The sequence below is a fragment of the Juglans microcarpa x Juglans regia genome, chromosome 7S, assembly GCF_004785595.1.
Source record: "Juglans microcarpa x Juglans regia isolate MS1-56 chromosome 7S, Jm3101_v1.0, whole genome shotgun sequence".
NCBI lineage: Eukaryota > Viridiplantae > Streptophyta > Magnoliopsida > Fagales > Juglandaceae > Juglans > Juglans microcarpa x Juglans regia.
In genome coordinates, this window is record NC_054607.1 from 18,651,150 (window position 1) to 18,678,693 (window position 27,544).

Sequence of the window (27,544 nt, forward strand, 5' to 3'; positions counted from 1 at the left end):
GTCCATTCGGCCCTATCGCTACCCTCATTACCAAAAGTCAGAAATCGAAAATATTGTGAGGGACTTACTGCAATCCGGGGTTATTAAGCCTAGCACCAGCCTTTTTTCTTCGCCGGTCTTATTAGCCCCTAAAGCAGATGGTAGTTGGACATTGTGTGTCGACTACAGGGCACTCAACAGCGTGACGATAAAGGATAAATTTCCAATACCGGTCATAAATGAACTCCTCGATAAGCTTAATGGGGCCATGATTTTTTCAAAGCTGGACTTACGATCTGGTTACCAGCAGATAAGAGTTGTTCCTGAAGATACGACAAAGACAGCTTTTCGTACTCATGAGGGACATTACGAATTCTTAGTAATGTCCTTCAGATTAACTAACGCCCAGGCTACTTTTCAAGGGTTAATGAACGAAGTGTTTAGCCCTTTTTACGGAAGTTCATCTTAGTTTTTTTTTTACGATATACTCATCTATACCAGCAGCTGGGCTGCACATTTGAGCCATTTACAGCAAGTATTACAGGTTCTTAGAGACCATCAGCTTTATGCCAAAATGTCTAAATGCAGCTTTGGGGTTTTGGAGGTTAATTATTTGGGCCATGTGGTATCAAGCCAAGGGGTGCAGGCTGATTATTCTAAAGTCCAATCTATGCTTGAGTGGCCACTGCCTACCAGCCCTAAATCCTTGCAAGGATTCCTTGGGTTAACGGGTTATTACTGCAAGTTCATCAGGCACTATGGGGCCATTGCAACTCCTCTTACGAACTTTTTGCGGAAAAATTGTTTCAAGTGGATAAATGAAGCAACACGAGCTTTTCAAGCCCATAAAACTGCAGTTGCACACCCACCAGTTTTATGCTTACCGGATTTTGCTAAGACTTTCACCATTGAATGTGACGCAAGTGGCATTCACATCGGGGCTGTTTTGATGCAAGAGAGACACTCGATTGCATTTATGAGTAAAGCTTTGAAGGGTAAGGCACTCATGTTATCTACTTACGAACGGGAATTGTTGGCTTTGGTCTCGACTGTTCAAAGGTGGCGACCTTACTTGTTGGGTCAGTCCTTCATTATTAAAACTAACCAGCAAGCTCTCAAGTATTTGCTTGAACAAAAAGTAGGGACAGTGATACAACAAAAATGGATAACCAAGCTTCTAGGCTACGACTTCTCTATACAGTACAAATTGGGCAAAGAAAATAAAGTGGCTAACGCGCTTTCCAGAAAGTTTGAAACTGAAGGAATCGATGACGGATATTTAGCTCTAATAACTTTTCCTACTCCCAGCTGGATTGAGGAATTAAAGGCTTCCTATTCCTCTTCCTTCGAGATAAGTGAAATCCTCCAAAAGCTGCAAACAGAAGCTAAAGTGCCTAACGTCTATTCTCTTCAACAGGGCTTACTTGTAAAAAAGGGGCGGCTTGTTATTGTACCACGGTCTCATTTCAAACAGAAGGTGTTGGAATATATCCATTCGGATCTCCAAGCTGGGCATAATGGTTATTTGAAGACATATCAGCGTGCAAAAAGGGATTTCTTTTGGCATGGCATGAAACGAGACATAAAACAAAAGGTGCGGGAATGCCTAATTTGTCAGACCAATAAGGGCAAAACAGTGCTACCTCCTGGACTCTTACAGCCCTCTCCATACCAACTCAAGCCTGGACAGATATTTCCCTTGATTTTGTCGAAGGATTGCCCGGATCCCAAAAGTTTGATGTTATCTTTGTTATGGTGGATCGTTATACAAAATATGGTCATTTCATTCCATTGACCCACTACAGCTCTTTCTGGAAACATCTCTTTTCACTCCAAATCATCCTTACACTACAGCTCTGCCTACCACCCGCAATCAGATGGTCAGACAGAGTCACTCAACAAATGTCTTGAGGGCTATTTACGTGCTTACACTGGACTCAAACCCAAAGAATGGAGTAAATGGTTGAGCTTAGCAGAATAGAGTTATAATAGCTCTTACCATACGAGCTCCAAGATGTCCCCTTTCGAAACTCTTCACGGGTATCCCCTCCTAAGTTGATGGTGTATGTTCCGGGAACATCCTCCACTGATGTCGTGGACCACCTGTTGAAATCAAGAGAACAAATTAGGAACTTGCTGAAAGAAAATTTGGAATGGGCTCAAAACCACATGAAGTTGTACGCTGATAGAAAGCGGACAGAGAGATCATTTGTGGAAGGGGATTTGGTGTTTTTGGCCTACAACCTTACCATTAAAATCAGTGGCGATGCGCTATAACACGAAGCTCTCTCCAAAATTTTATGGGCCTTTCCAGGTCCTTCAGAAGATCGGCACGGTCGCCTATCGGCTAGCTCTCCCATCGACGGCAAGAGTGTACCCAGTATTCCACGTCTCATGTCTCAAGAAAAAAATCAATGACCAGATCCAAGCAATTCCGACACTTCCTCCAGTAGACAAAGATGGGTATTTTCTTCCTGAACCCGAATCAGTTGTGGATCACCATCTAAGTCGCCAAGGTCACAAGGCCATTACCGAGGTTCTCGTCAAATGGGTGGGAGCTCCATAGGAGGACAATAGCTGGGAGAAGTTATGGAAGCTGCAGGAACTTTACCCACACCTTGTGGGCAAGGTTTTCTGATGGGGGGAGAGTGTTATGGACCACAAGGAAGATGATGGTGAGATGGACTTCAGGTAGAGATGAAAGTAGAAAATGAAGACTTATGTTCGGGAAGACAAGTGTTGGAATAAGATCAAACTCCAAACGGCACCGTTTATTTCCTTTTTATGTTATGCTATGCATTTAATCCTTTTCATGTAGTTTCCATACTGTGCGTTTTATCTAGTCTAATGTTGTGCGTTTTATCTAGTTTAATGTTGTGCGTTTTAATGGGTGTAATGTGTCAGAGTCAATTTGGATTGCTAGAGGATATACTGCGTCTGAGAGGAAGGAGTGAGCATCTTTGATATCTTTGGAATTATCTGGAATCTGTATGGAGGTTGGGAGGCCCTCAAAGCACTGCCGTGGCTAGTGGAACTTACTGCATTTCCTCATTTTCATTCCATCAAACAGCTTGTCTACACTATCCCATTCACAGCGCAACGCACCATTTCTACTTGGTTAAGCTTCCTCTTGACATCCATTTTACAATTCCATTCCATTACGCTCGTCTCATCAATTCCAAATCCCAAATTTACGTTAAAATACATTGAGATTCATAACACTTCGCTACTTGGGGATTGATGGCTTCCGTCGGGCTTGAGGTTGAAGACGAAGCTGCGCTTTGCACCGAGGGCGTGGGGAACTGAGAGCTTTCTCACTTGGGGACAAAGCAAGCGGGGGGACTGAATTAGGGAATTAAGGGCGATGCGGGGGGTGGGGGTGGGGGAGAGGATGGGCGACGGGGCTGAAAGAAGAATTTCAAATGAATGAGAGAGGAACGGGCAACAGGGAGAAGGAGGTGGAGGGAAAAAAAATTACTTTTCACGTAAGGTGTGCTTTGGCTGATTCCAAACAGTAGCTAATGCCAAGGGTTTTTCATTTCGCTATCTCCCTATACTCGGGTGTAGATATGGGTACAATGCACGAGTACCAGGTTTAAATCCGAAATTTGATTTAGATTATTTTTTTGAAAAAAACAAAAAAAAAAAAGGCTTTACCTGATTTACAGTGTACTTAAGATGATAATACTTTTTAGTGTTTGATTGTCATTTGATAATATTTTTCTAAAATCACTTTTTGGTAGTTGGTGCCTTTAATCTTTAAAGTGAATGTACTTTTTTATGATAGATGCAGTATTAATGCGTCAAATTATACTTCAAAAATAAGTTTTTTTTTTATATATATTAATTAAATAATGTTAAATACAAAATTAGTTTATGTGGCTTGAATAATCAAAATAAATTTCTCTTTATTTATTTTTAATTAAACTATTTACTTTGCGTGCTTTAAAAAATTCTTCTTTTGCATCTCTAGTGGATCATGTGTTGCATTTAGAAGCTGATGTGCAGACAAAACCATGTATTGAGAGAAGTTGCTAGCTCTGATCCAGAAGAGATATTTGAAGTGTGGCCAAGAAAAAAGAAAAAGATTGCCAAGTTCAACTTTTCAATTTGGAATGGAAGGGGAGTTGGAAACAAATATATACTCTCTTTCGTAGTTATTTTGGAACCAATGATATCTTTTGTTATTAATACAAACAAATAGATAAAAAAAAATAGTATTCTTATTCTTCATCTTAATTCATAGGGTTGTTCATACAGGTCGGATTTGTCTGAAACCAGTGTAACCGGGTTCACCCGGGAGGTTATCGACTTGTGTTTTTCCCGATCCGATAACCAAAATTCCCTACCATCCTATACCCGAGCACTAGGTCTAAACTCGGAACTCAATTTATATTTTTAAAAAAAATTACATGATTTACTCGTGCACGTAATCTGAGGATTTGTTTTTTGGTTGATTGTATGTAATCTCTAATGATTTACTAGTGTGATACTCTAAAGGGATTGTCTTTTCGGTTACATCATAGTGCAAATTTTTCCTTCACATTTTAAGTTTCCTTCATCTGTTGGACTGCCTTACGAAAAGAGAAACAAAAATATTTCTTCAAGGGAGAATACAACTATGCTAAACACCTTTCAACATAAAAAATGGATTTGGATAAGTTGCATATGCGCCTTTTATTAGAACCATTAATTGCCTAATTGAAAGAGCAAAGAAAGAATGAAGGCAAAAACCAAAAGAATCTACAAATACTATTATCACTCAACTTTAGTAGATATAAAAGGACGTACTCGATCTGAATTGTGCATATACAGTGTGTGTATATATATATATATAAATATATGAATAGTCCAAAACTGAAATGACTCAACATGCACAACAGTATAACCTTCTGATGTCGAAAACAAGGCACACCCATCCGCACACGTTACCTCCCAGTAGACATGAACAGTTTCGAAATGCATAGTTAATGAAAGGTGAGGATATAATGCCATTGTTCCAAAAATTTTGAAGGAGGTTTCTTCCAAATTTGAACTAGTTTACTACTAATTAAAGCAGATCTCTTGATTCAGATAGCATGAAGGTAACAGCCATTAGACCAGCAAAGGTAGGTACTAAGCTTGCCAGGCTTCGACATTAATGTCTTCATCTTTTCTCTATAAAGTCCAAAGAGGCTTCACTAAAGTATTTAATTCCAATTACCACAAGGTAGGTTTCCAACATGTTAGCCAGAGCTACCAGAGAATTAAATCAGGACTCTGCTGTGCAATGAGATGAAGTTGGTTTGAACCAGAGAAGAAAGTAGTCCACCATGAAGTGCATTTAGCTCTCCAAGAATGAGAAATCAGTGATTCTACACCAAAGAGACTTGAGAAGTGATGCCAAACAGCTCCTGAAACAGAACATTGATACAAGAGATGAGCATCAGATTCAATATCCCCAACAACACATTTGCTGCATTTAGGGGCCATTTGAACTCCCCACATCTTTAAATATTAGAATCCCAAGGGATCCCATTATGCTTCAACTTCCAGATACAGACTAGCTTTCAAGGGTAGCATGGAGTCCCAAATAAACTCATGCCAAGGGAAGATAGAATGGTGAGGCCTTAATAGCTACTAGGCTGATGAAGAATTAAAAATCCGAGTATCTGATCCTGTTTTTTGCTAAATATATAGGAGTTTTGCAAACTTCAGAAATCAACGACATCTATTCTTCTTGAAATCTTCTTTTTCAAAAAACACGAAAAACGTAAAATGACACAACTTCACAGAATAAATGGAATGATAATCTTCATATTTCATAGAACATCAAAATTAAGTGGCAAGAATATAAAGAGTTCCATAAGAGACTTAAGTGGAGGGGAAAAGAATGGGGTAAGTATGTAATGAGTAGTCAATAGTAACAAACTCACAATACGACGAAGATATATCTTTATTAGAAAAGTAATAACAAAATATGCGGAGGTCTCAATAAAAACAAAACTTTATTGTTACAAGCCACATCAACATATACTAACCAAACAATAATTATCACAAAGACACCAATACTAGCTACTAAGATTATGGTCCATTTATTCTTGGATTGCTTCTGTTTGTTCCATTCTGAAGAAACTTTTTTCTGATTAAATGAAGCTCAGCTACAACATCTCTCATGTTCATTCGCTCTTCTGGCTGTTCGACTGAACATGCAACTCCAATCCGAAAAATTGAAACCAAGCACTCTTGACTTTTATTTCTTCTTGTAATGTTGTTATTTTGGCCATTATTTCTAGTTGTCTCTTCTTCCCTTTCCTGAAAAAGAATTGGATCTGCAATCTCTACTACTCCTTGAGGCAAGGCTGTCTTGACAAAGGAATGTAGGCTTAAACTATCTTGAAAAATGTCATCGGTGGGTCTCTTTCCTGTGAACATTTCTAATAGAAGGATCCCATAACTGTACATATCACCATAGGTTGATACCTCATTTCCCACACCATACTCTGCAATTTGAAACAAACACACTACGTTAGAACGCAACATTAGTTTCTCAAAAATAGAGCTTTTATGTTAAGAAAGAAATGATAGAAATGTTTTTTCACCAGGAGCGGCATAACCGATTGTTCCCCTTAATACAATAGTGTTGGAGTGAGTGGATGAAGAGCTATGGTTGCTTCCAAGAGAGAATCTTGCTATCCCAAAATCTCCCACGTGTCCAATCATTTCATTGTCGAGAAGAACATTGCTCGGCTTTAGGTCACAGTGAATGATTTGTGTTTGACAATGATAATGTAGATATTCCAATGCACTCGCAACATCAATGGCGATATCCAACCTCTGGAAAAGATCTAGATTTCTTTGGTCCTGATGCATTTCATTTTCTGTAGCAGTTGGATGCAACCATTCCTCAAGGCTTCTGTTGACCATGAACTCATAAATTAGAGCCTTGAAATCATTACCATGAAAATCAACACTTGAACAAACTGTAAGAACCTTTACAAGATTTCGATGTCTGATGTTTCTCAAGACTTCACACTCAACAACAAAGCTTCTGAAGGCTCCATGGAGCAGAAGGTTGAGGACCTTGACAGCAATTATAGTTCCACCCTCATCAAGAACTCCTTTATAGACTGATCCAAAACCACCCACACCAAGCAAATTTGTTGAGGAGAATCCATCAGTGGCTTTTAGGAGACTTTGGTAAGATATATTCAAAAGCCAATTTCTTGAAGAACTTGATATTGACACTCTTCTTTTCTTTCTCAACCAAGAAAAAAACAAAAAGTACACAACTGAAGTTAATCCTAGTAGCCCCAAAACTGTAGATATTATTAACTTCCAGGTTAAGGTCAATTTTGTATTCCCAAGCTCTTTGAAGTTGCATTTAGGCAATTGCATCTCAGGAGTTCCACCACATAGTTGAACGTTCCCTGCAACTAAAGCTAAACTTGAATTCTTGAAAACGCCATTTGTTGGCACTGACCCCTCAAAATTGTTGTATGATATATCTAAAATCTGCAAGGAGTTCATATCCACTAGAAGGGTGGGGATTTTTCCTGATAAATTGTTTCGAGAAAGATTTAATTTTTGAAGTCCTCTCAGAGAGCCAAAACTTGGTGGAATAATTCCTTGGAAGAAGTTTCTTCCCATGTATAGAATATAAAGCTTAATGCAACTGCCAAGACTGCTCGGAATTTCACCAGATAACATGTTCCCATTGATATGTAATTCACCTAGATTCTTAAGATTTCCTACTTCCATGGGAAGAGGACCCGTAAGACGATTTTCAGACAAGGCTAGGCCAATTGATAAAGATGTGAGACCAAAGATCTGTGGGGGTATGGAACCATTGAGATTGTTACGAGAAAGGTCCAGAGCGATCAAAGATTTGCAATTGCCTAGACTTGATGGGATGCTTCCACCAAGGTTATTTTCAAATAAAAAAAGATGAAGTAACAAAGTTAAATTTCCAAGAGAGTGCGGGATGCTGCCTGAAAGATTGTTTCTCGATAGATCTACCATCTTTAACCTATGAAGCCTTCCAATACCAGCTGGAATGTTACCCGACACTTGGTTCTGTTCCAGGTAGAGTACTTCTAAGTTGACAAGATTCAAGATCCCACTCGGAATCATTCCAGCTATTTTGTTAGCATTTATTACAAATATTTTTAGGGTCAATGACAAGTGACCAATGCATTCTGGTAAGACACCACCAAAATTGTTGGTGTGTATTACAAAAACCTCTAACATGGTTGCATTGGTCAAAGAGCAGATAAAACTCAAGTCATGATCAGCTTCTCGACTTCCCCCCAAGTTGTTTGCAAAAGCAGTAAATACTTTGAGCCTATGCAGCTTTTCCAAAGAAGGAACGTTTCCAGTAAAATTGTTTGCTGCAAGTTGAAGTCTCTCCAAATTTGAGACATTAGATATTGAAGGAGGAATGGAACCAGTAAAATGGTTAGAGGCAATGGAGAACTCTAGGAGATTAGGAAGAGTAGTTATTCCCAACTCCAATGGAAGACTCCCTCTCAATTGATTAATTCCTACATCCAGAACACTAATAGAAGAGAGATTGAAGATTGATGGAGGGATGGTACCTGAAAGCTTATTTCCAGGAAGTATAATAGTTGTAAGATTTCTTAGTTGGCCTAGTGCGTTCGGAATACTGCCACCCAAATTATTTGCGGATACAACAAGTTCTTCAAGTAAAGATAAGTTCCCAAGAGATGGAGGAATACTTCCTGTTAGTCTGTTCCTGTCTACATAAAATTCTCGAAGCTTTGACAAGAAGCTAAACTCGGTTGGAATCTCTCCAACAAATTTGTTATAGGAAAGTCCGATGCTTTCAATGCTAGAGCAATTGGATAAATTGGAAGGGATTTTGCCTACCATTGAATTGTTGCTCAAAAATAATATCTTCAATCGATGCAAACGACCTATTTGTGGAGGGATTTCATGACCAAAGCTATTGTTTTGGAGATGTAGATGCCTTAGAAAGCTCAAATTTCCAATGAAAGGAGATATAAAGCCTGCAAGCTTCAGAGATGGTAGGAGCAACTCAGTGACCCTCTTGTGCCGGTGACCGCACGTAACACCATACCATTGGCAAAAGTGGGTGGTTTCATTCCATGAGCTCAAAACCATGAAAGGATCATGGCTTATTTTGGCCTTGAATTCAAGCAAGCCTTGTCGGTCAGTCTCATTTCCAGCCATGGCGTAGGTACTGCAAGAACCAAAGCACAAGACAGAAGCAACAAGAAGGATGCAAGAAGCAAACCAATAGAATAGTGAAGTACTCAAGGTGGGAATTAGCCCATGATGCCGGGAAAAATCTGAAGGACATGAAATGAAGAAGGCTAAACTAGTTGTTTTGCAGCTCAAGGGAAGAGAAACAGATTCCTAGAAAGGAAAATGGATACCTGCTCTCAATCATACCATCTTCAGTGCATCTTCTTCAATCATATATATGGCATGTGATAAAGGAATGAATATGAAATAATAATCTTTGACAATGGCTTTTGTCAATGGTTAGCCTGTTACGCAGTGGTAAGGATAAAGTTCAATCTATAATAATAATAATAATAATAATAATAAAGGCAACTGATCAGCTTGGCTCTTCAGTCAATATTAAAAAAATCCACAGGTTTGACAAATTAGACCCTTCCATAAACTCTTATATTAATTTGTTGAGGTGTGGCTAACGGATCCACCACAATTTATTTCAGTTCTCGATCCATTATTTCAAGAATATAAAGAACTTTAGACCCTCCATTTAAAAAATAAAATAAAAACATAAACTTGACGTACGGGCCGGATGTTATCAAGTCAGCAATCCACATCCAAATAACTTGTTTGGCCCAAGGAGTTTGTATTCCATTCAGAGTCTAATGACGACCATGTCTTTAGTCTTGCGGTCATTCATATTGATTTTGAGTTTTGACAAGTATTAGGTCTACAAGAATAAATAAGTTTATATATTGACGGGATTAAGGATCCGAGTTGAGTTGAGATGAATTGAGTTTTTTATGAATAGTAGTGAGTTGAGATGGTAAAATGAATTTTGTAAGGTCTACCTAAGATGAGTTTAGATGTATTTGAATGTTAAGATGAGTTTAGATATATTTATGGGCAATTAAAAAATGTTATGGGTCGTACGTGTAAATAAGTGTTTAGTTAAAAAATATTGTGGATCCCACGTGTAAAAAGGTTTTGAGTTTAGATAAGTTTAATGATTTAAGAGTTAGATATTTAAATGTTAGATTCAGCTAAAAATTAGACTGAACTAATCTCACTTTAGTCCAACTTTCAAATGAGACCTAAATATAATATAGCAGATTTATTTTATAATAATAAAATATTTATAATATAATAAATTATATTAAATTATGTCAATTTATAAATTTATAGATCAAACATTCTTCTTTGTTTAATTTTTTTTTTCTTTATATTGGGATTATCAATATCGTTTGCTTTCTTGATTAGCAAATTTTTTTTCTAACGAACACTTGGGCAACATTGTGACTATTCATTTATGTTCTATTTGAAATGGAAGGACAAGATTAATTAAAACAAATTAGGCCAGGGGATATTCCTAGTCCCCCCCTCATCATGCTTATGGAATGTGGTTAACTAAAAAATTATTTTGACCACAAAAAAATTATACAAAAATAGAAGATGTTATTCCTTATTTGAATTAGATAGGCTAAGCTTGGCCGTAGAGGCTGAAGACTCTGACCCAACTTTCTAGCTTTGGGTTAACGTTGGATTGTCAAGTTGGATTGTCAAGTGGGACAAAGCAAATGAAATGTAAGCTTAAAGTGCGTAAGTGACGTGCAATAATATTTATAATCATATAGTGCATAAATATCACGTATTTTTTTTTTAAAATGAACAAATATAAAACTCACATGATAAAAAAAACTAATTTTTTAATAATGAATCTTACTTTTTTTAAAACAATTATGCGATACTTTTGCGCCTCATGATTGTACATAAAATTAGTCTAATATAATTCTTCTACATATTAAAAGTCATGATCTTCCTATGGTTGATGAATTGCTAAAATTATGATCTGTTTGTATCTTTTAATATTTATAAGCTGTAACGTTTTCTTTAATATAGGATTAAGAATTGTTAGATATCGTTTTAAAGTGTGCAAATTCGCGCACTCTCTTAAAAAAAATGAGATTTACCATTAACAAAATAATTTTATTAATTTCCTTATGTGGTTTTTATATTTAATAACATTTTTTAAAAGATATAGCATTATAAACTTTACGTGTAAATATAGATATTATACACATTTTCAAACTGTCATGTATAGATATAGAATTTCAAATTTACATATTTTAAAATTGTAAATATTATTTCTCATATAACATTATGATGACATTTGAAATTCATTTATTAAGATTGGACGGTTCGTATGCTTCAATCATCAAATTTATAAACGGTTTGTTTCTTTTAGGTTCCGGCTTAATTTAGTGCGTTTTGAATCAACATTAATTGTTAGCGGCTGTTTTAATTCTATTTATTGTCCATTTCCGATCATTTTGTTTTAAATCATATTATTTACTCTATTTAAAACTTAGGAGCCATAAACCTCTTTATTAGTTTAAATTATTTTTACCAGATGTCTTTAAGGTTATTTTTTCTACTCTTTTGCTTCTCGATTTTTACAACAAAGCCGCTTTGCAATGGTCGGGCTAATAAACAGAGAATAACAGCCCCCCATTCACTGCTTGCCACGTAAGGAAATACACCATAAGAGAAATAGACTCAACCACACATAAACATTTCCAAACAAAAGCAGCCCTCACTGATTTCGCCCAAGAGCACTTCGTGTTTTCATCTCTTCCTCTTCCTCGCTGTGCCTCTCTTCCACCGCCACCATCTCAATCCGTCGCCCAAGACCAAACTTCAGGATCATGCATCTTCTTTGTGCTGAATAAATCTCAAAGAAACTTTCATAATTCTTGTTGTCTTCTACTTTCTGTAGGACATATCCACATGATTCACATATTGCTGTAAATATTTTTTTTCTTTACAATTATGATACAATATAATACATGATTAATGAATATTCAATATTTCTCCAAGCTATATCAGAATCCTATACCAGTTGTAAGAGTTCATTATGTTTCACATTTTTCCCTAAATGCATTTAATTTGTGTTCATATCTTGCAAAATTATAGGAGCCTAACCTGTTGAAGCAAACCCCTAAATCAAAAATTATAGCTTATATGCATAAATTTGAAAGGACAAAGAAATGGGGCTGATGAGAGAGATGAGAAAGACCCACAACTGATTGCAGCCGCAAATTTAATAGATTTATTCTTAGTATCTAAAACTAATCTTTGGTTTAGGGGTCGAGATCTCACAACAAATAAACTGTATTATAAAATCAAAAAGTCAAAACAATACTGGTAAAGTAGAAAAATAGTGAAAATCAGTTTGGTTTAGGGGTGGAGATCTCACAGTTTTCTCTGGGAATCAAGCTTCGTCTGTACTACCGTCTAGGTCGAGCTCTGTTGGGGGATCAAGTTACCGTCGGGATGAATGTGGGAACGAGATCCGAGCTCTATCGGGGAGTTGAGTTGCTGCCGGGATGAGTGTGGGGGTCGAGATCTTCATTTGGGAATGGGATGAAGTGGAAGACAAAGAAGTAAGGGAGGCACAAGAGGACTGTATGGGGTCTCTGATCGAGTGTAGACAAATGCAGACTAAGTAAAATAAAAGGCTTAGTGGCACCCAACTATTGGAGGGCTATTTATTGAAGAGGAGCAGTCGGACCGGTCTACAGGTATTCTCTTTTTACTACCATTCAAGAGAGAGAGAGAGTTAAAAGATAAATAAAAATGTGTGGATACTCTTGTGAAGTCTTTTTCAGACAAAAAAGCATAGAGGTGTTTGTTCTAGGGGAGCTTTGGCTCAATCTCTTGTGCAGAATCGATTCGAGTTATATAACGATCAGTTGGGCTGTTATATTATGAAAATATAAGTTAAGAGAAAGTATGATGCACTAATTCAATTGAAATTTTGTCTACCATAGAGAGCTCGAATCACTTTAAAATCGAGCGCGTTTTACATAATTCAGACCAAAATGATTTCATTTTTTTTATTATTTTTATTACTATCTATTTTTGTAACACTATCCAACATGGTGATAAAAGAATAGTAAGTCTATCATTATCTTTATCCAAAACACCTAACCCAGCAATTCACAGTATAAATCGATCTTCTTAAGTTTCGTTTTGTTGTGTTTTGAATTCTAGTTTGATTGTTCTGATTCTACTACCAAAATATTATATATATATATATATATATATATATTTATATATATATGGCTCCTTCTTCCCTCTCTCGTTTAAATTATTTGTACCGGATGTCTTTAAGGTTATTTTTTCTACTCTCTGCTTCTCGATTTTTACAACTATTCGGAAGAGAGAGAGAGTTAAAAGATAAATAAAAATATTTGGGGATACTCTTGTGAAGTCTTTTTCAGACAAAAAAAAAAAAGAGGTGTTTGCTCTTGCCTCTAGTGGGGCTTTGGCTCAATCTATTGTGTAAAATTGGTTCGAGTTATATGATCATGATGAGTTGACCTATTATATTTTGGAAGAGACAAGTTAAGAAAAAGTATGTTGCACTAATTCATTTAAAACATTGTCTACTATAGAGAGCTTGAATCATCTTAAAAGTGAGCGAGATTTACCTACTTCAGACCAAATTGATTTCATTTTTTATTTTTATTATTGTCTATTTTAGTAACACCATCCAACATGTTTAATCTAAAATTTCTTTATTTTTATAAACTACGTAAAAATAATTGCTCTAATTTATAGAGTGGATTTGTATTTCTTATTTCCATTTCTTATATATATATATATATATATATATATATATATATATTATCTAAGCTGTTTTGTTCTGATCGTTGTTTAGTAGACATGGATGTAAACATATAGATGGTTAATTTTTTGTATTTGTATTTTAAGAATTTTGGATCTAATTGGCAAATGAATATGCTTATTTTTCGCTCTTTTTAGTAAAATGAGGTTTTGTTTATGCTTTAGAAAGTTGTAAATATAAACAAAATAATAATTTCATTTCAAAAGATAAAAAATTTTCACCCAAAAAGTTTAATTTTTGCTAATTTTTTTAAACTCAGAATGAGACGATAAATTATACGGCTCAACCCCATTTAACAACCGAGAAATGCTAGGTAGACTGATGGCCTATCGGTGGAATGCAGTCTCATTTGGATACAATAAATATTTTATCTTATTGAAAAATGATACTTGCAGTCGTGAGTGTGCAAGCGTCATGCAGTCGTTTTGAAAAAAGTGAATAAATATGAGACCCACATGAAAAGAAATTAATTTTCTAATAGTAGATCCCACTCTTTTTCAAAGCGACTGCACGGCGTTTGCACATTCTATGACTGTATGTAGCATTACTCTATTTTATTTCATTTCATCTTATCTCATTATTACAACTTCTTTAAATTCTTACATAAAATATAATAAATAATTCAACTTTTTAAATTTTAAAATAATAATAATATTAAAAAATAATATTCTAAGAATATTTTATTCAATTTTCATCTCATCTCAACTTTTTTTTTTTTTTTTGTTAGACATTAAAAAATATATTTCTTACTAATGTTTAAGGAAAAAAACCAAGAATGAATCAGTGCATTCCATTGGTAGACCCATCCTTCTCCGTAGAAGCACAACCAACCTCCCTAATTAAATGGTTCTGGTGGATTTAACAAACCTAATGTTTTTAAACAATTGGAAAATGCTAGCATGCCTATAAGTATGCTCACCGCTCCATTAAATGTGATTACTATATATTTTAATTTTTTTAATTTTTTAATGGTTAAGAAAGTCACTATTAGTGAATTTATATTTTTTTTTTTTCTTAATGGTTATGAAAATTTAAAAAAATACTTAAAAGGAGAAAAAACCAATTTCACTAATGTGCATATTTCGGGTGCAATTGTCCAAAACACTTAACCCAGCCCTTCATATTATAAATCGATCATCCTAAGTTTCATTTTGTTGTGTTTTGAATTCTAGTTTGATTGTTCTGATTCTACTACCTATATATAATAAGAATCATCGTCTTCTTGAACTTATAAATATATTCTTTTTTGAGCTTTGGATTAATAATATGATTAATCAAGGTTAATAAAAGATTTTCTTGTTCTTTAGCGCTGGTTAAAACATTGATTGTTTTACCTAAATATTTGCAACAAGAATCATTACAACCAAGATTAATGTTGGGAGAATCTAATGATTTAATGTCTGAGTGATACTCGAAATCACTCGAACTGAATTCATTCATGTCAGATGATGCAAAGGATTTTGTTTCTAAAAGTCAAAACAGATATTGTTGATCAGTGTCATTAATGTTCAACTGCTTAAGCTTGTTTTAAAATTTATTGGGCTTTTTGGTACATTTATCAGTAAAATGTCTGGATTTGCCACAATTAAAACATTTTCCTTTCGAAGGGGTTTGAAAATCTTTTTTCTTTCCAAAAGTGTTTTCTTGTAAAAATTATGAGGTCTTTTATAAAAAGCAACACAGTTACTAATCATTTTCTTGGCATGAGGTTTAGCAAACTTATTAGAGTATTTAAGCTTTTGTCTAGAAGGAGCAATAGGAGGAAGGTTAAATTGTTCACAGAAATTGCCCATTTCATATTTGGCTTTCTTACTATTCTTCATTTGACAAAACAATTTTTTATCATTGCACATACTAATATCAAGCTTCTTAATTGTACTGATAATATCACCATAGATGTAATTATCATAATTAAGGAATCCCGAGATATCAGTAAGTTCATCATTAACTTTATGAGCAAATAAATGAGGTAATCCATCAATAGATTTTTCTTTCCAATAAGGTTTATACCTATCGTCTCTAAGCATAACTTTGGACATAAAAAATCTTCATACCATATATAGTCAGAGCCAAATATGATACCATCCTTAACATTATAGATGTTAAGTAAAAGTACCATCTTTAATTCACACTAATCTTATTAAGCAGATAAAGACGCATGTTAAAACTCTTCCGTGTCTCGGTATTCGTACTTCTGCTTCTTTCAAAATTGTCGAAATAGATTTTTCAGACATTGGTTATGGTGGCATTCTGAAACAAATTGTTTCACTAGGCTCACCCAAGCAAATTGTTCGTTTCCATTCAGAAACCTGAAATAATGCACAACTTAATTACAGTACTATTAAAAAAAAATTATCTATAGTATTATGTATCTCAAAATTTCAAAGTGATTTATTAAATAAAAAAAATCTTATTGCATATTAATTGTAAAAGTGTTAAATATGTTTTAGAAAATATGTTGAAAATATTGCTTCTAAGCACATTTTTGCCCAATGGCAAGCTATTTTAAGTGTATTTTGATGTTGAATATATTAAAGGATCTCAAAATTCTATTCCTGATTTTCTAACTCATGAATTCTTGTAGAAACCATGAGCAAAAAAAAGGACAAGGGGAAGAAGGTTGCCACCCCTCCCCCAATTCCTGATTTAAAGCTCATAAAAATGAGCCTACTACTCCCTTGAAAATTGCTAATCGGTTTACTACTCTTGGTAGTATCCCTTTTATTAAACCTGCTACTTTTTCAACTACTCTCAGTACACCCTATGATCCTTACATCAAGCCCATTACCTCCACCCAACTTTATCCTGCTTCCAAATCGGATTATATCAAAAAGTTTTTTTCCCAGAATCTATTTTACATTAAACCGAACAGATCTATGTATAAAGATCCCTTTAAAACTGCTTCTTGCTATTTCCCCTGGTTTTCACTGGATTCCCGAGAATCCTGGAAAAAAAGTTCAATACTACTCTGCTATCCTACTCTAACTAGAATCTCTTGTTATTAAACCCATCAATGATAAGATTGATAAAACCAAATTAATCTATCATAGTGCCTACATCTTGAATATTGTTACTGAAGAACAATGGGGAACCCATCCCTATACTTCAAAAGAACTCCCCAATTCTGATATTGTTTACTATTACTTTGATTACATTGACGCCTGGTTCAAGTTTCTGCTATTCCAAACCCAAGAAATGACACACTCTGGTTTCTTAACTTTGACAAGAAATTCAAGACTGATTTTCCTTTTTGGTTCCTAAGATGGTGGCACCAATTTGGCCATATTCATGAAGCCTTTCCTGATAACCTTCAAAATGCCATTAAGTTTTTCGCCATTGCTTTCAAAATGGATCGACATAGTCAAAAGTTCCCCTGCTTCCTCCATTTTGGCAAGAAATACAAAGTTTCTTGGATATTAAAATAGAGTTATGAAAGGAATGGAGATATATTGGTCTGTCATTGGTTCGTCAAATGGTGGAACAAATATCCCCACACACAAGACGTCGTTGATAATGTTGCCAGAGATTTTCCTCAAATTGCTCCAGATCTCAAAAGCACTGAGGAATTCCAGAATGTTAAAAAATTAATCCTGCCTAAATACCCAATTACTCAGGCCACTACCTCTATTAAGCAAACTGTTAAACCTGTTGCTTCCTCGACTACATCTGATAAATCAAATAAATCTTCTAAGTCCAAGATGAAGTATGTTCTCTCTCTCTCTCTCTCTCTCTCTCTCTCTCTCTATATATATATATATATATATAACCCTAGGCTCCTCCTTCCCCCTCCTCATCTAATTTTCACCAATGGAGCTTCCTCCTCATCCTCCATTTCCTTCCCTCATTCCTAATTCACCCACCTTGTCTATTAAGATTTCTTTTGCTTAGTTTTATTTTGCTTTCTTTAAGGTCGAAGAAGACAGATTTACAACTTTCCAACAACTCTCGAGAGACACGCACGACACTAGTAGATTCACAAGTTCAAAATCGTTCAAAGGAACATAATGGTTTTGCAAAAATCATCGTGCGTGGTTCTCACACGCTGCCCACATTACGCGTAGTCCCACGCACCACCCATTTCGAAAACTGTTCTCGACACAAGCGCCAAACCATCGGACTATCGACCACCAGACCATTCAAATCTGACCTTTGTGGCTAAAAAGAGACAAGTGTGTTGCCTTCACGGGCCATCACTAGTGAAGAATTAAAAATGCCATTTGAGTTATGCTTCCAAACCCGAGTATCTCATCTTAATAAGAGTTTCAAAAATTTCATAAATCAATGCTTGATCCCAAGTTCTGCAAGCACCTTCTTGTAATCTTCTTTTTCAAAAAACATGAAAAATGTAGAATGACACATCTAAAAGGCATTTCCATATTGGAGTCATATATGTTTAAAACTACTTCACAAAATAAGAGGTATGATAATTTAATATCTCATATAACATCAAAATTAAGTGGCAAGAATATACAGAGTTTCCATAAAAGAGTTAATTTTTTTTTTTTTTTAAGAAGAGGACGGTACCCCAAGTTTATTGATAACCCTTACTTTTAGCAAAGAAAAACCTTAGTTACAACTGAACACCTAAGGGCTACAAATAAGCAAAAAGGCCCAAACCCAAGAATCAAAATCACTAAAAATTATAATTCCTCAGTACAACATTAAACTAAAAATAAAAAACAAAAAAAACATAGCAAAAAGGACCACACAACCTGCAAAAACAATGTTAGCACCTACAAAAAGGAAAAGCAACAACAATACCAAACAAAACAAATAAGCAGAAAACATCAATAAAAAATCAACAGCGAAGCAAAGGAATTCCCAACTTGTCCAATCTGATGATGCCTCGCAGCATTCTCGGAATCTCGGTACTTCCCCAAACCCTTGCCACTCCGTTTGTTGACCCATCGTGCGATACTTTGCAAGCCAATCAACAGCTTTATTTCCCTCTCTGAATATATGTCGAACTAAGCAAACCATAGAATCCATAAGAGCAAGAATTTCCTCCCAGAAGTCTTCCAGATACCAAACTCCACCTATTCGTTTCTTCCACCATGACACTGCCACTTGAGAATCAAGCTCAATATCCACATAACCAATCCCCATATTATTACAGGCTTTAAGACCGTACAGAAGGGCTAATAATTTAGCTCTATTATTCGACCTAAGGTCAATAGGAGAAGCAAATGCTTGAACCAAATTACCTTGATCATCTCTAATAATACCACCCACCCCTGAAGGCCTAGGATTACCAAAACTGCTGCCATCTGTATTTAACTTGTACCAACCTTGACTTGGTTATTTCCAGGCCACCAACTGAGGACTGCACCTTGACAGAACTAAAACCAGAATAGACAAAGAATGTAAAACCTAAGTATCATGTCTGGAGCAATTTGAAACCTTATGAATGTCTTGATAGATCTCCCTAATCTAGTTTTGAATGGATTGCTAGACCACCCTGAAGGACTCCAATTGACCCTCCATGTGAGCAACACATCTGCGACGCCAAAGACGCCAAGAAAGAAAAGAAGGGAGGAGCCCCACAAGAACCCCCCCCCCCCCCCCCCCCCCCCCCCACTTGGGTAGAAGAATTACCACGTCTAAACCAAGCCTCCACTGTCTCTTTCCAATTGCCACCGACAGGTAAACCAAAAATAGCACCACAATAACGCCACACCCAATTAGCAAAATTCCCTTAGAACAACACATGATTCTAGTCTTCATAATTTCCTTCATCGCAACAGTCACACTTAGACACAATCGGGACACCAATTCGACGAAGGCGATCATCAACACTAAGAGCATTATTCCAAGCCTTCCACATGGAGACTGAAACCTTTAGAGGAAGCATCTTATGCCACACCCAAGTATGCCCCGCCATAATAGAACCCCTTATACAGATACAATCCCAAGCTGATTTGGTAGAAAAATAACCACTGTCATGCCTTGTCCAGATCAACACATCTGCCCCCCCTTACAAATAGAGAGAGCATCAATAATATCCTCCACATTATCATGCCCCACCAACTAAACCAGCAAATCTATGTCCCACGAGTCAAACATTTTACACTTAATAACTTTAAGCATAGGACGACCCATGATCGGTAGATCATTAAATAAAGGACCCTGATCCCTCCATTTATCATACCAAAAGTAAAGATTACCTTCCCTAATACGTCACTTCGAATTATCTAGGACTGAAGGAATACTTTTAACAATCATCTTTCAAAATCTCGTACCCTTGTTCGTATCAATAAGAGACCAAAGTTTGGAACCCACATATTTACCTTTAAAGAATTGAGCCCAAAGAGAATTAACTTGGAGTAGGTTCCAAGCGAATTTCATATGCAAAGCCCTTTGCATAACATCTACGTTATGTAAACCTAAACCATCTTCTTCCACTGGTTAGACATTTTGTGCCAAGCCACCCATTTTTTCTTCACTTTCCCATTAGCCTCACCCCAGAAAAATGTACTCATCAATTGGTGCAGCTCTTTGATAATGGATTGAGGAACCTGTAAAATAGCAAACAAATGCAAAGCCATACTAGAGAGCACATGCCAAAGTAAAATAAGGCGACCTCCTGAAGAAAGAAGCTTCATCTTCCAACCACTAATTTTATCCCTGACTTTATTAATCATCTCCGCCAAATGAATGTGCTTAAGCCTCCCCAAAATAATAGGCACCGCTAAATATTTGAACGGACAAAAACCTTTTGAAAAACCAGTCATACTCATAAGCGCTCTCTTACGACCCAGAGAAAGTTTTTGAAAAAAAAAATAGTTGTTTTTCTTTATTAATCCTCTGACCAGACCACTTCTCATATGTGTCTAAGACAGATAATAACTTCTGAATAGATCTTGTGCTACCATTAGTAAAAATCACCACGTCATTAGCATACATGAGATGAGAAATTCAAATCGTACCTCAGGCTTGAGAAAATTGACTGAATTTATTATCCACCACACTGTTCTTTAGAAGTCTAAAGAGAACCTCTTGAAGAATAATAAATAGATAAGGGGAGAGAGGATCCCCCTGCCGCAAACCACAATTGCCTTAGAAAAAACCTTTAGATGTATCATTCATCATAACAGAATACCAAGGAGATAAGAAGTAAGCTCAAAGTAAGTCACATACTTGAGAGGAAAAACCAAAGCAATGAAGAACCTCCAACAAGAAGTGTTAGTCAATCTAATCATATGCTTTAGACATATCCACTTTAAGGATGATATTACCACCATGAGACTTCTTATTAATAGAAAGTATCATTTCTTGTGTAAGAGAGATATTCTCAAATATACTGCGCCCAGGAATAAAGGCAACCAGTTCAATAGAGATAATCTTCAGAAGAAGGGTTGTCAAATGATGAACAATGACTTTAGAGCAAATTTTATAGAAGACCGAATAAAGGCTGATGGGCCTAAACTTGTCCAAACCTGTAGGCACTTCAACCTTCGGAATTAAGACAATGAATGAGGCTGAATAGAATCTTGGCAACTACTTAGACAGGAAAAATTTCGAAACTGCTTCCTAGACATCCATCTTCACTATCTCCCAGCAACTCTTGAAAAAACCCGCTCCAAAACCGCCCGGCCCCGGAGAACTATTAGTCAGAATAGAGGAAATAGCTGCATAGATTTCTTCCATAGTAGGAGTACAACAAATACGAGCATTCTCCTCGCCTGAGATAACGGGAGAGATTAAGTAGGAAAGATCTGGAATTTCTCTCAAAGGATCTGCTTGAAGAAAACCAGAGAAATAATCCATGGCACCTTGGTGAATGGCTTCCGACGAATCAAAAACAGCCCCATCTGTAGCTCTCATGTCAGAAATTCGTTTACATCTTTTATTAGCCAAGCAAGCATGGAAAAAAGTGAAGTTTCTGTCCCCATCCACTTTCCATTTTACCTTGGTCATTTGCGCCAATCTAGTATCCTCTCTACTCATCCAAGAAGAGAGTTCTGCAGCAGCCAAATGAAGCTCCCTATCAGCATCTTCATCCCAGCCCTAAATTAAGCTACTTTCAAGCTCTCCACTTTTTCTTCAAGCTGATTAATTTTGGTCGTAGTACGACCAAAGACCCCCTTATTCCAAGCCCGGAGAGCCACCTGGACTTGTTTTAATTTATTAGCAAGCTTCCATAAACCTATACCTGCAACTGGTACCATCCAAGCTTGCTGAACACAAGCCGAAAAATTAGGATGATCAACCCACATCTACTGAAACCAAAACGGAGGAGGCCCATAAGAGAAAAGAGTTTTAGTTAACTCAATATGCATTGAACAATGATCAGATGTCGATCTCGGTAAATATGAACAAACATTATCAAATCTTGAAATAAGAGAGGCATCCAGAAACAGATGATGTAGTTTCGCCCAACTTTTGGCTAACCCACACTGCCCATTGCACCAAGAGAACCTTCTACCCTCTGTTTTCATTTCAAGCAAACCGCCTTGATGAATCCAACTATTGATCTCTTCCATAGAAACCCGAGGCCTAGGTCAACCACCCCTTATTTCCAAGTCAGAGCGAATAACATTAAAATCTCCTGCAAATAAACAAGGCTCAGCCCCAAGACGAGTCGAGCTCAGGTAATCCCATAACTCCTGCCTTTCTATATAAGAGCATTTGGCATAGATGAAATTGAATAAAAACTGTTGAGAACCCGCACCAACGCGAAGAGAAATAAATTGAGAATTGCTACGAACAACCTGAACCTCCACAATGTTTTTCCAAAAAACCCAAATTATCCCTTAAACTTCTTCATTAGAACAACCACTCTCAAATTGCAAACAATGCATCAAACTTTGAGCTCTAGCAAAACTGTGAAACGGTTCCATTAACACAACAATAACGAGCTTAAGGGTACCAATTAACTTCTTCAGACGTCCTTTAAAGGTACCTATACCTCTAATATTCCAAGCGAAAATTGAGCCAATCATAGAGATAATTTTGTGGTTCGGGTGTGAACTCGAGAAGAGCTCCTCACTTTTTCAAATTGTTTCTTGTTGTATTTTCTCTTAGCAACATCACCCTTAGCCTCTGTAAAGTAGTCTTTTTCCTGAGGGAGGACTTCTGAAAATAATTCAGGTTCTAGTTTCGACACCGAATTCCCTTCTAGGCGTAGCTCATCCACATTAGGTAGAACTTCTTCAACTTGCACCACCATATCTTGCTGTAAAACCCATGTGTCCTCGCCCACAAACTCTATTACAGCAGCGACCACCCCAGATAAATTATGAACATCATTGATCAAATCATTATGAACATCATTGATCAAATCATGTGCAACCATAGGAGCCATATATTGGTCCTGCCCAATCACCATATCACCATCCTTAGTAATTTCCAATCCAGTATCCACAGCCAACTGTTTTTCTTGATTGCTCATTGACGGGTCCCTTGTTTCGACAGATTTTCCTGCTACTCCACGATAGGAGGTTCTTCCTCCACCATCTTTTCCTATTGACCTTTTGGATTTTCTCCTGCATTAGGACCCTTTTTTCCAAACCCAAATTTTCCCCATTCATCGCCTTAAGAACTCGACACGTCCGAAAATTATGCCCCTGCACCTTGCACTTGCAACAGAAAGCTGGAAGCATTTCATAGATGATTTCTTGTTTCCGACTCAATGCTTGTCCAGGAGGCCCAATCCAAAAATAAGGAAGAGGCTCTTTAGAGGCATCCATGACCACACAAAGACATGCTCCATCAGTCCGAGTGACGCACCGGTTTGGGTTATCACTCCGTATAAAATTTCCAATAGGAGCAGTAAGTATACGTAAAATGGATTCATGGTAAAAGTTAGGAGGCAAACCTGGTAGCACAATCCATACCGAGACAAAAGTTGGTTCTTCTTCTTCACTAAAATCAGTCATCCATTGGAAAGCCCGATAATTAACGCCATCGATATCACAGGCTTCACGCAACAGGGCTTCCAGAAAATCCTTCTTAAAGGACATGCGTATGAATACATTTCGAGGACGCCTCATTGCAAATACAACCGGTGTTCCTTCTACCCCCCATCTACACCGAATGAATGCCCAAATGGCGTCCAGAGAATGACGTTGTTTCAAGAATTTCAAAACAATTGAAAACTTAAAAGGTTCCGCTGATCTTTGTATTTCTTCATTAGAAAATTGGAAGTAGACTTCTCCATCAATGGTATTAGACGCATGGAACGGAACAGAGATCTCGGGTAGAGCTTGAGGCACTGCCAAGACGAGGTCCACAAACCGGCGACCTTCGTTGGCTGCCATGCAGCCTTACGTGAAAACCCTTAATTGGCAAAAAAGAGAAAAAATTCTAGCAGAGCTCAAACAACAAGAAAATAGGCAAACGACATTTCATAAAAGAGTTAAGTCAAAGTGGAGGGGAAGCAAAAAGAGCAAGTACGTAATGAGTAGTCAATAGTAACAAACTCACAATACGACAAATATTATTTCTTTATTAGAAAAGTAATAACAAAATATGAGGAGTCTCAACCAAAAAATAAACTTTATTGTTACGAGCCACATCAACCTATACTAAATATCACAAAGACACCAATACTAGCTACTAATATTATGGTCCATTTATTCTTCGATTGCCTCTGTTCGTTCCCCTCTTAAGAAAATTTTTTCTCATTAAATTAAGCTCAGCTACAACATCTCTCATATTCATTCGTATTTCTGGCTGTTCAGCTGAACATGCAACTCTAATCTGAAAAATCGAAACCAAACACTCTTGAGTTTTGTTTCTTCTTGTAATGTTGTTAACTTGGCCTCTAGTTGTCTCTTCTTTCATTTCTTGGAAAATATTTGGATCGGTAATCTCTGCTACTCCTTGAAACAAGGTTGTCTTGACAAAGGAATGTAGGTTTAGAGTGCCCGAAAAAATTTCATCAGTGGGTCTCTTTCCCGTGAACATTTCTACTAGAAGGATCCCATAACTGTATATATCACCATGGGTTGACACTTCATTTCCCATACCATACTCTGCAATTTGAAACATACACTATATTAGAATGATATAGCATTTATGTTAAGAAAGAAATGATATAAAGGTTTTTTCACCAGAACCTGCATAACCAATAGTTCCTCTTAATCCAATAGTGTTGGAGTAAGTGGTAGAAGAGTTATGGTTGCTTCCAAGATAGGATATTGCTATGCCAAAATCACCCAAGTGTCCAATCATTTTGCTATCGAGAAGAACAATGCTTGGCTTTAGTTCACAATGAATGATTTGTGTTTTGCAATGATAATGCAAAAATTCCAACACACCAGCAACATCAATGGCGATATCCAACCTTTGAAACAGATATAGATTTCTTTGGTTTTGATGCACTTCATCTTCTGTAGCAGTTGGATGCAACCATTCTTCAAGTCTTCCATTGACCATGAACTCATAAACTAGAGTCTTAAAATCATTACCATGGCAATCAACACTTGAACAAATTGTAAGAACCTTTACACGATTTCGATGTCTGATGTTTCTCAAGGCTTCACACTCAACAAGAAAGCTTCTAAAGGCTCCAAGACGCAGAAGGCTGAGGACCTTGCCAGCAATTATAGTTCCACTCGCATCAAGAATTCCTTTATAGACAGATCCAAAACCACCCACGCCAACCAAATTTGCTGAAGAGAATCCATCAGTAGCTTTTAGGAGACTTTGGTAAGATATATTCAAAAGCAAATTTCCTGAAGATGTTGATATGGACACTTTTCATTTCTTTCTCAAACAAGAAACATACAAAAAGTACAACACCTAAGTTACTCCTAGTAGCCCCAAAATTGTAGATATTATTAACTTCAAGGTTGAGTTCAATTTTGTATTCCCAACCTCTTTGAAGTTGCATTTAGGCAAGTGCATCTCAAGAATTCCCCCACATAGTTGATTGTTCCCTGCAACTAAAGCTGAACTTAAATTCTTGAAAATGCCATATGTTGGCACTGGCCCCTCAAAATTGTTGTATGATATATCTAAAATCTGCAAAGACTTCATATCCATAAGAACGTCAATGATTTTTCCCGATAAACTGTTCCTAGATAGATTTAAGTGTTGAAGTCCTCTCAGAGAGCCAAAACTTGGCAGAACAGTTCCTTGGAAAACGTTTCTTCCCATGGATAGATACTCCAGCTTAATGCAATTGCCAAGACTACTCGAAATTTTACCAAATAACATGTTGCCTGAGATATATAATTCACCTAGATTCTTAATGTTTCCAATTTCTATGGGAAGAGGACCCCTAAGACGTTCGGACAAAGCTAGGCCAATTGATAAAGATGAGAGACCAAAGATCTGTGGGGTTCTGGAACCATTGAGATTGTTACCAGAAACGCTGAGTAAGATCAACAATTTGCAATTCCCTAGACTTGATGGGATGCTTCCTCCAAGGCTATTTATATAGAAAGAGGGTTAAAGTAAAAAAGTTAAGTTTCCAAGAGAGTGCAGGATGTTGCCTGAGAGATTGTTTCCATATAGAGATAGACTCTTTAATCTATGAAGCGTCTCCAGTTATTTTGTTTTTACCTATTGAAAACATTCTTAGGGTCGTTACCGATGCATTCGGGTAAGACACCACCAAAATTGTTTCTGTCTATTAGCAAAACCTCTAACTTGGTTGCATTAGTCAAAGAACAGATAAAACTCAAGTCCTGATTAGCTTCTCCACTTCCCCCCAAATTTTTTTTAAAAGCAGTAAAGAAATTCAGCTTATGCAACTTTTCCAAAGAAGTCACATTTCCAATAAATTTGTTTGCTGCAATTTGAAGTACCTCCAAATTTGAGGCATTGGATATTGAAGGAAGAATGGAACCAGTAAATTGGTTAGAATAAATGGAGAAGTCTAGGAGATTAGGAAGAATAGTTATCCCTAGCTCCCAAGAAACACTCCCTTGCAATTGATTATGTCCTACATGAAAAAATATAATAGAAGAGAGATTGAAGATTGATGGAGGGATGGTACCTGGAAGCTTATTTTCAAAGAGTACAATAGCTGTAAGATTTATGAGTAGGCCTAGCGCATTAGGAATACTCTCACCCAAATTATTTGAGGATACATAAAGTTCTTTAAGTGAAGATAAGTTCCCAAGAGAAACTACAACACAATTGTTTGCTTGGCTTTAGGTCACAATGAATGATTTGTGTTTGGCAATGATCATGAAGATATTCCAATGCACTCGCAACATCAATGGCGATATCCAACCTCTGAAAAAGATCTAGATTGTTTTGGTCCTGATGCACTTCATCTTCTCTAGTAGTTGGATGCAGCCATTCTTCAAGGCTTCCGTTGGCCATGAACTCATAAACAAGAGCCTTGAAATCATTACCATGGTAATCAACACTTGAACAAACTGTAAGAATCATTACCATGAATTTTGCCCTCAAATAACCCGTGGACTTAGACTTTTATGCCGAACCATGATATGATGCGCATAATATCGAAGCTCGAATCATCAACGTGGGTTGGGAATCATTATTTCCTCCTTTCCGGTCTTTTATGCAAATTCTAGGCATTAACAAGATAGTTTTAGATAAAAGTTGAAAGTTGAATAACATATTGTTAGAATATTATTATTGGTTTGTGATTTGAAAAAATTGAATTGTTTATTATATTTTATGTGGGAATTTAGAAAAGTTGTGATGATGAGATGAGATGAGATGAAACACTTTCACTATCCAAATGGGGCCATT

General features: G+C 36.6%; 2 protein-coding genes across 2 annotated transcripts; both read right to left on the reverse strand.

The window, feature by feature from the left end:
• Nucleotides 1-5,787: 5,787 nt before the first annotated feature.
• Nucleotides 5,788-9,246, reverse strand: LOC121241552 (probable LRR receptor-like serine/threonine-protein kinase At3g47570). Its single transcript, XM_041139374.1, has 2 exons — nt 6,561-9,246; nt 5,788-6,461 (listed from the first exon to the last, which is right to left on the reverse strand). The coding sequence occupies exons 1-2, from the start codon at nt 9,169-9,171 to the stop codon at nt 6,043-6,045; spliced, it is 3,030 nt and encodes a 1,009-aa protein (XP_040995308.1). The 5' UTR covers nt 9,172-9,246; the 3' UTR covers nt 5,788-6,042.
• Nucleotides 9,247-24,433: 15,187 nt separating this feature from the next.
• LOC121240895 (probable LRR receptor-like serine/threonine-protein kinase At3g47570) lies at nt 24,434-25,577 on the reverse strand. The gene is made up of 3 exons (XM_041138417.1): nt 25,571-25,577; nt 24,931-25,485; nt 24,434-24,846 (listed from the first exon to the last, which is right to left on the reverse strand). The coding sequence occupies exons 1-3, from the start codon at nt 25,575-25,577 to the stop codon at nt 24,434-24,436; spliced, it is 975 nt and encodes a 324-aa protein (XP_040994351.1).
• Nucleotides 25,578-27,544: the final 1,967 nt, after the last annotated feature.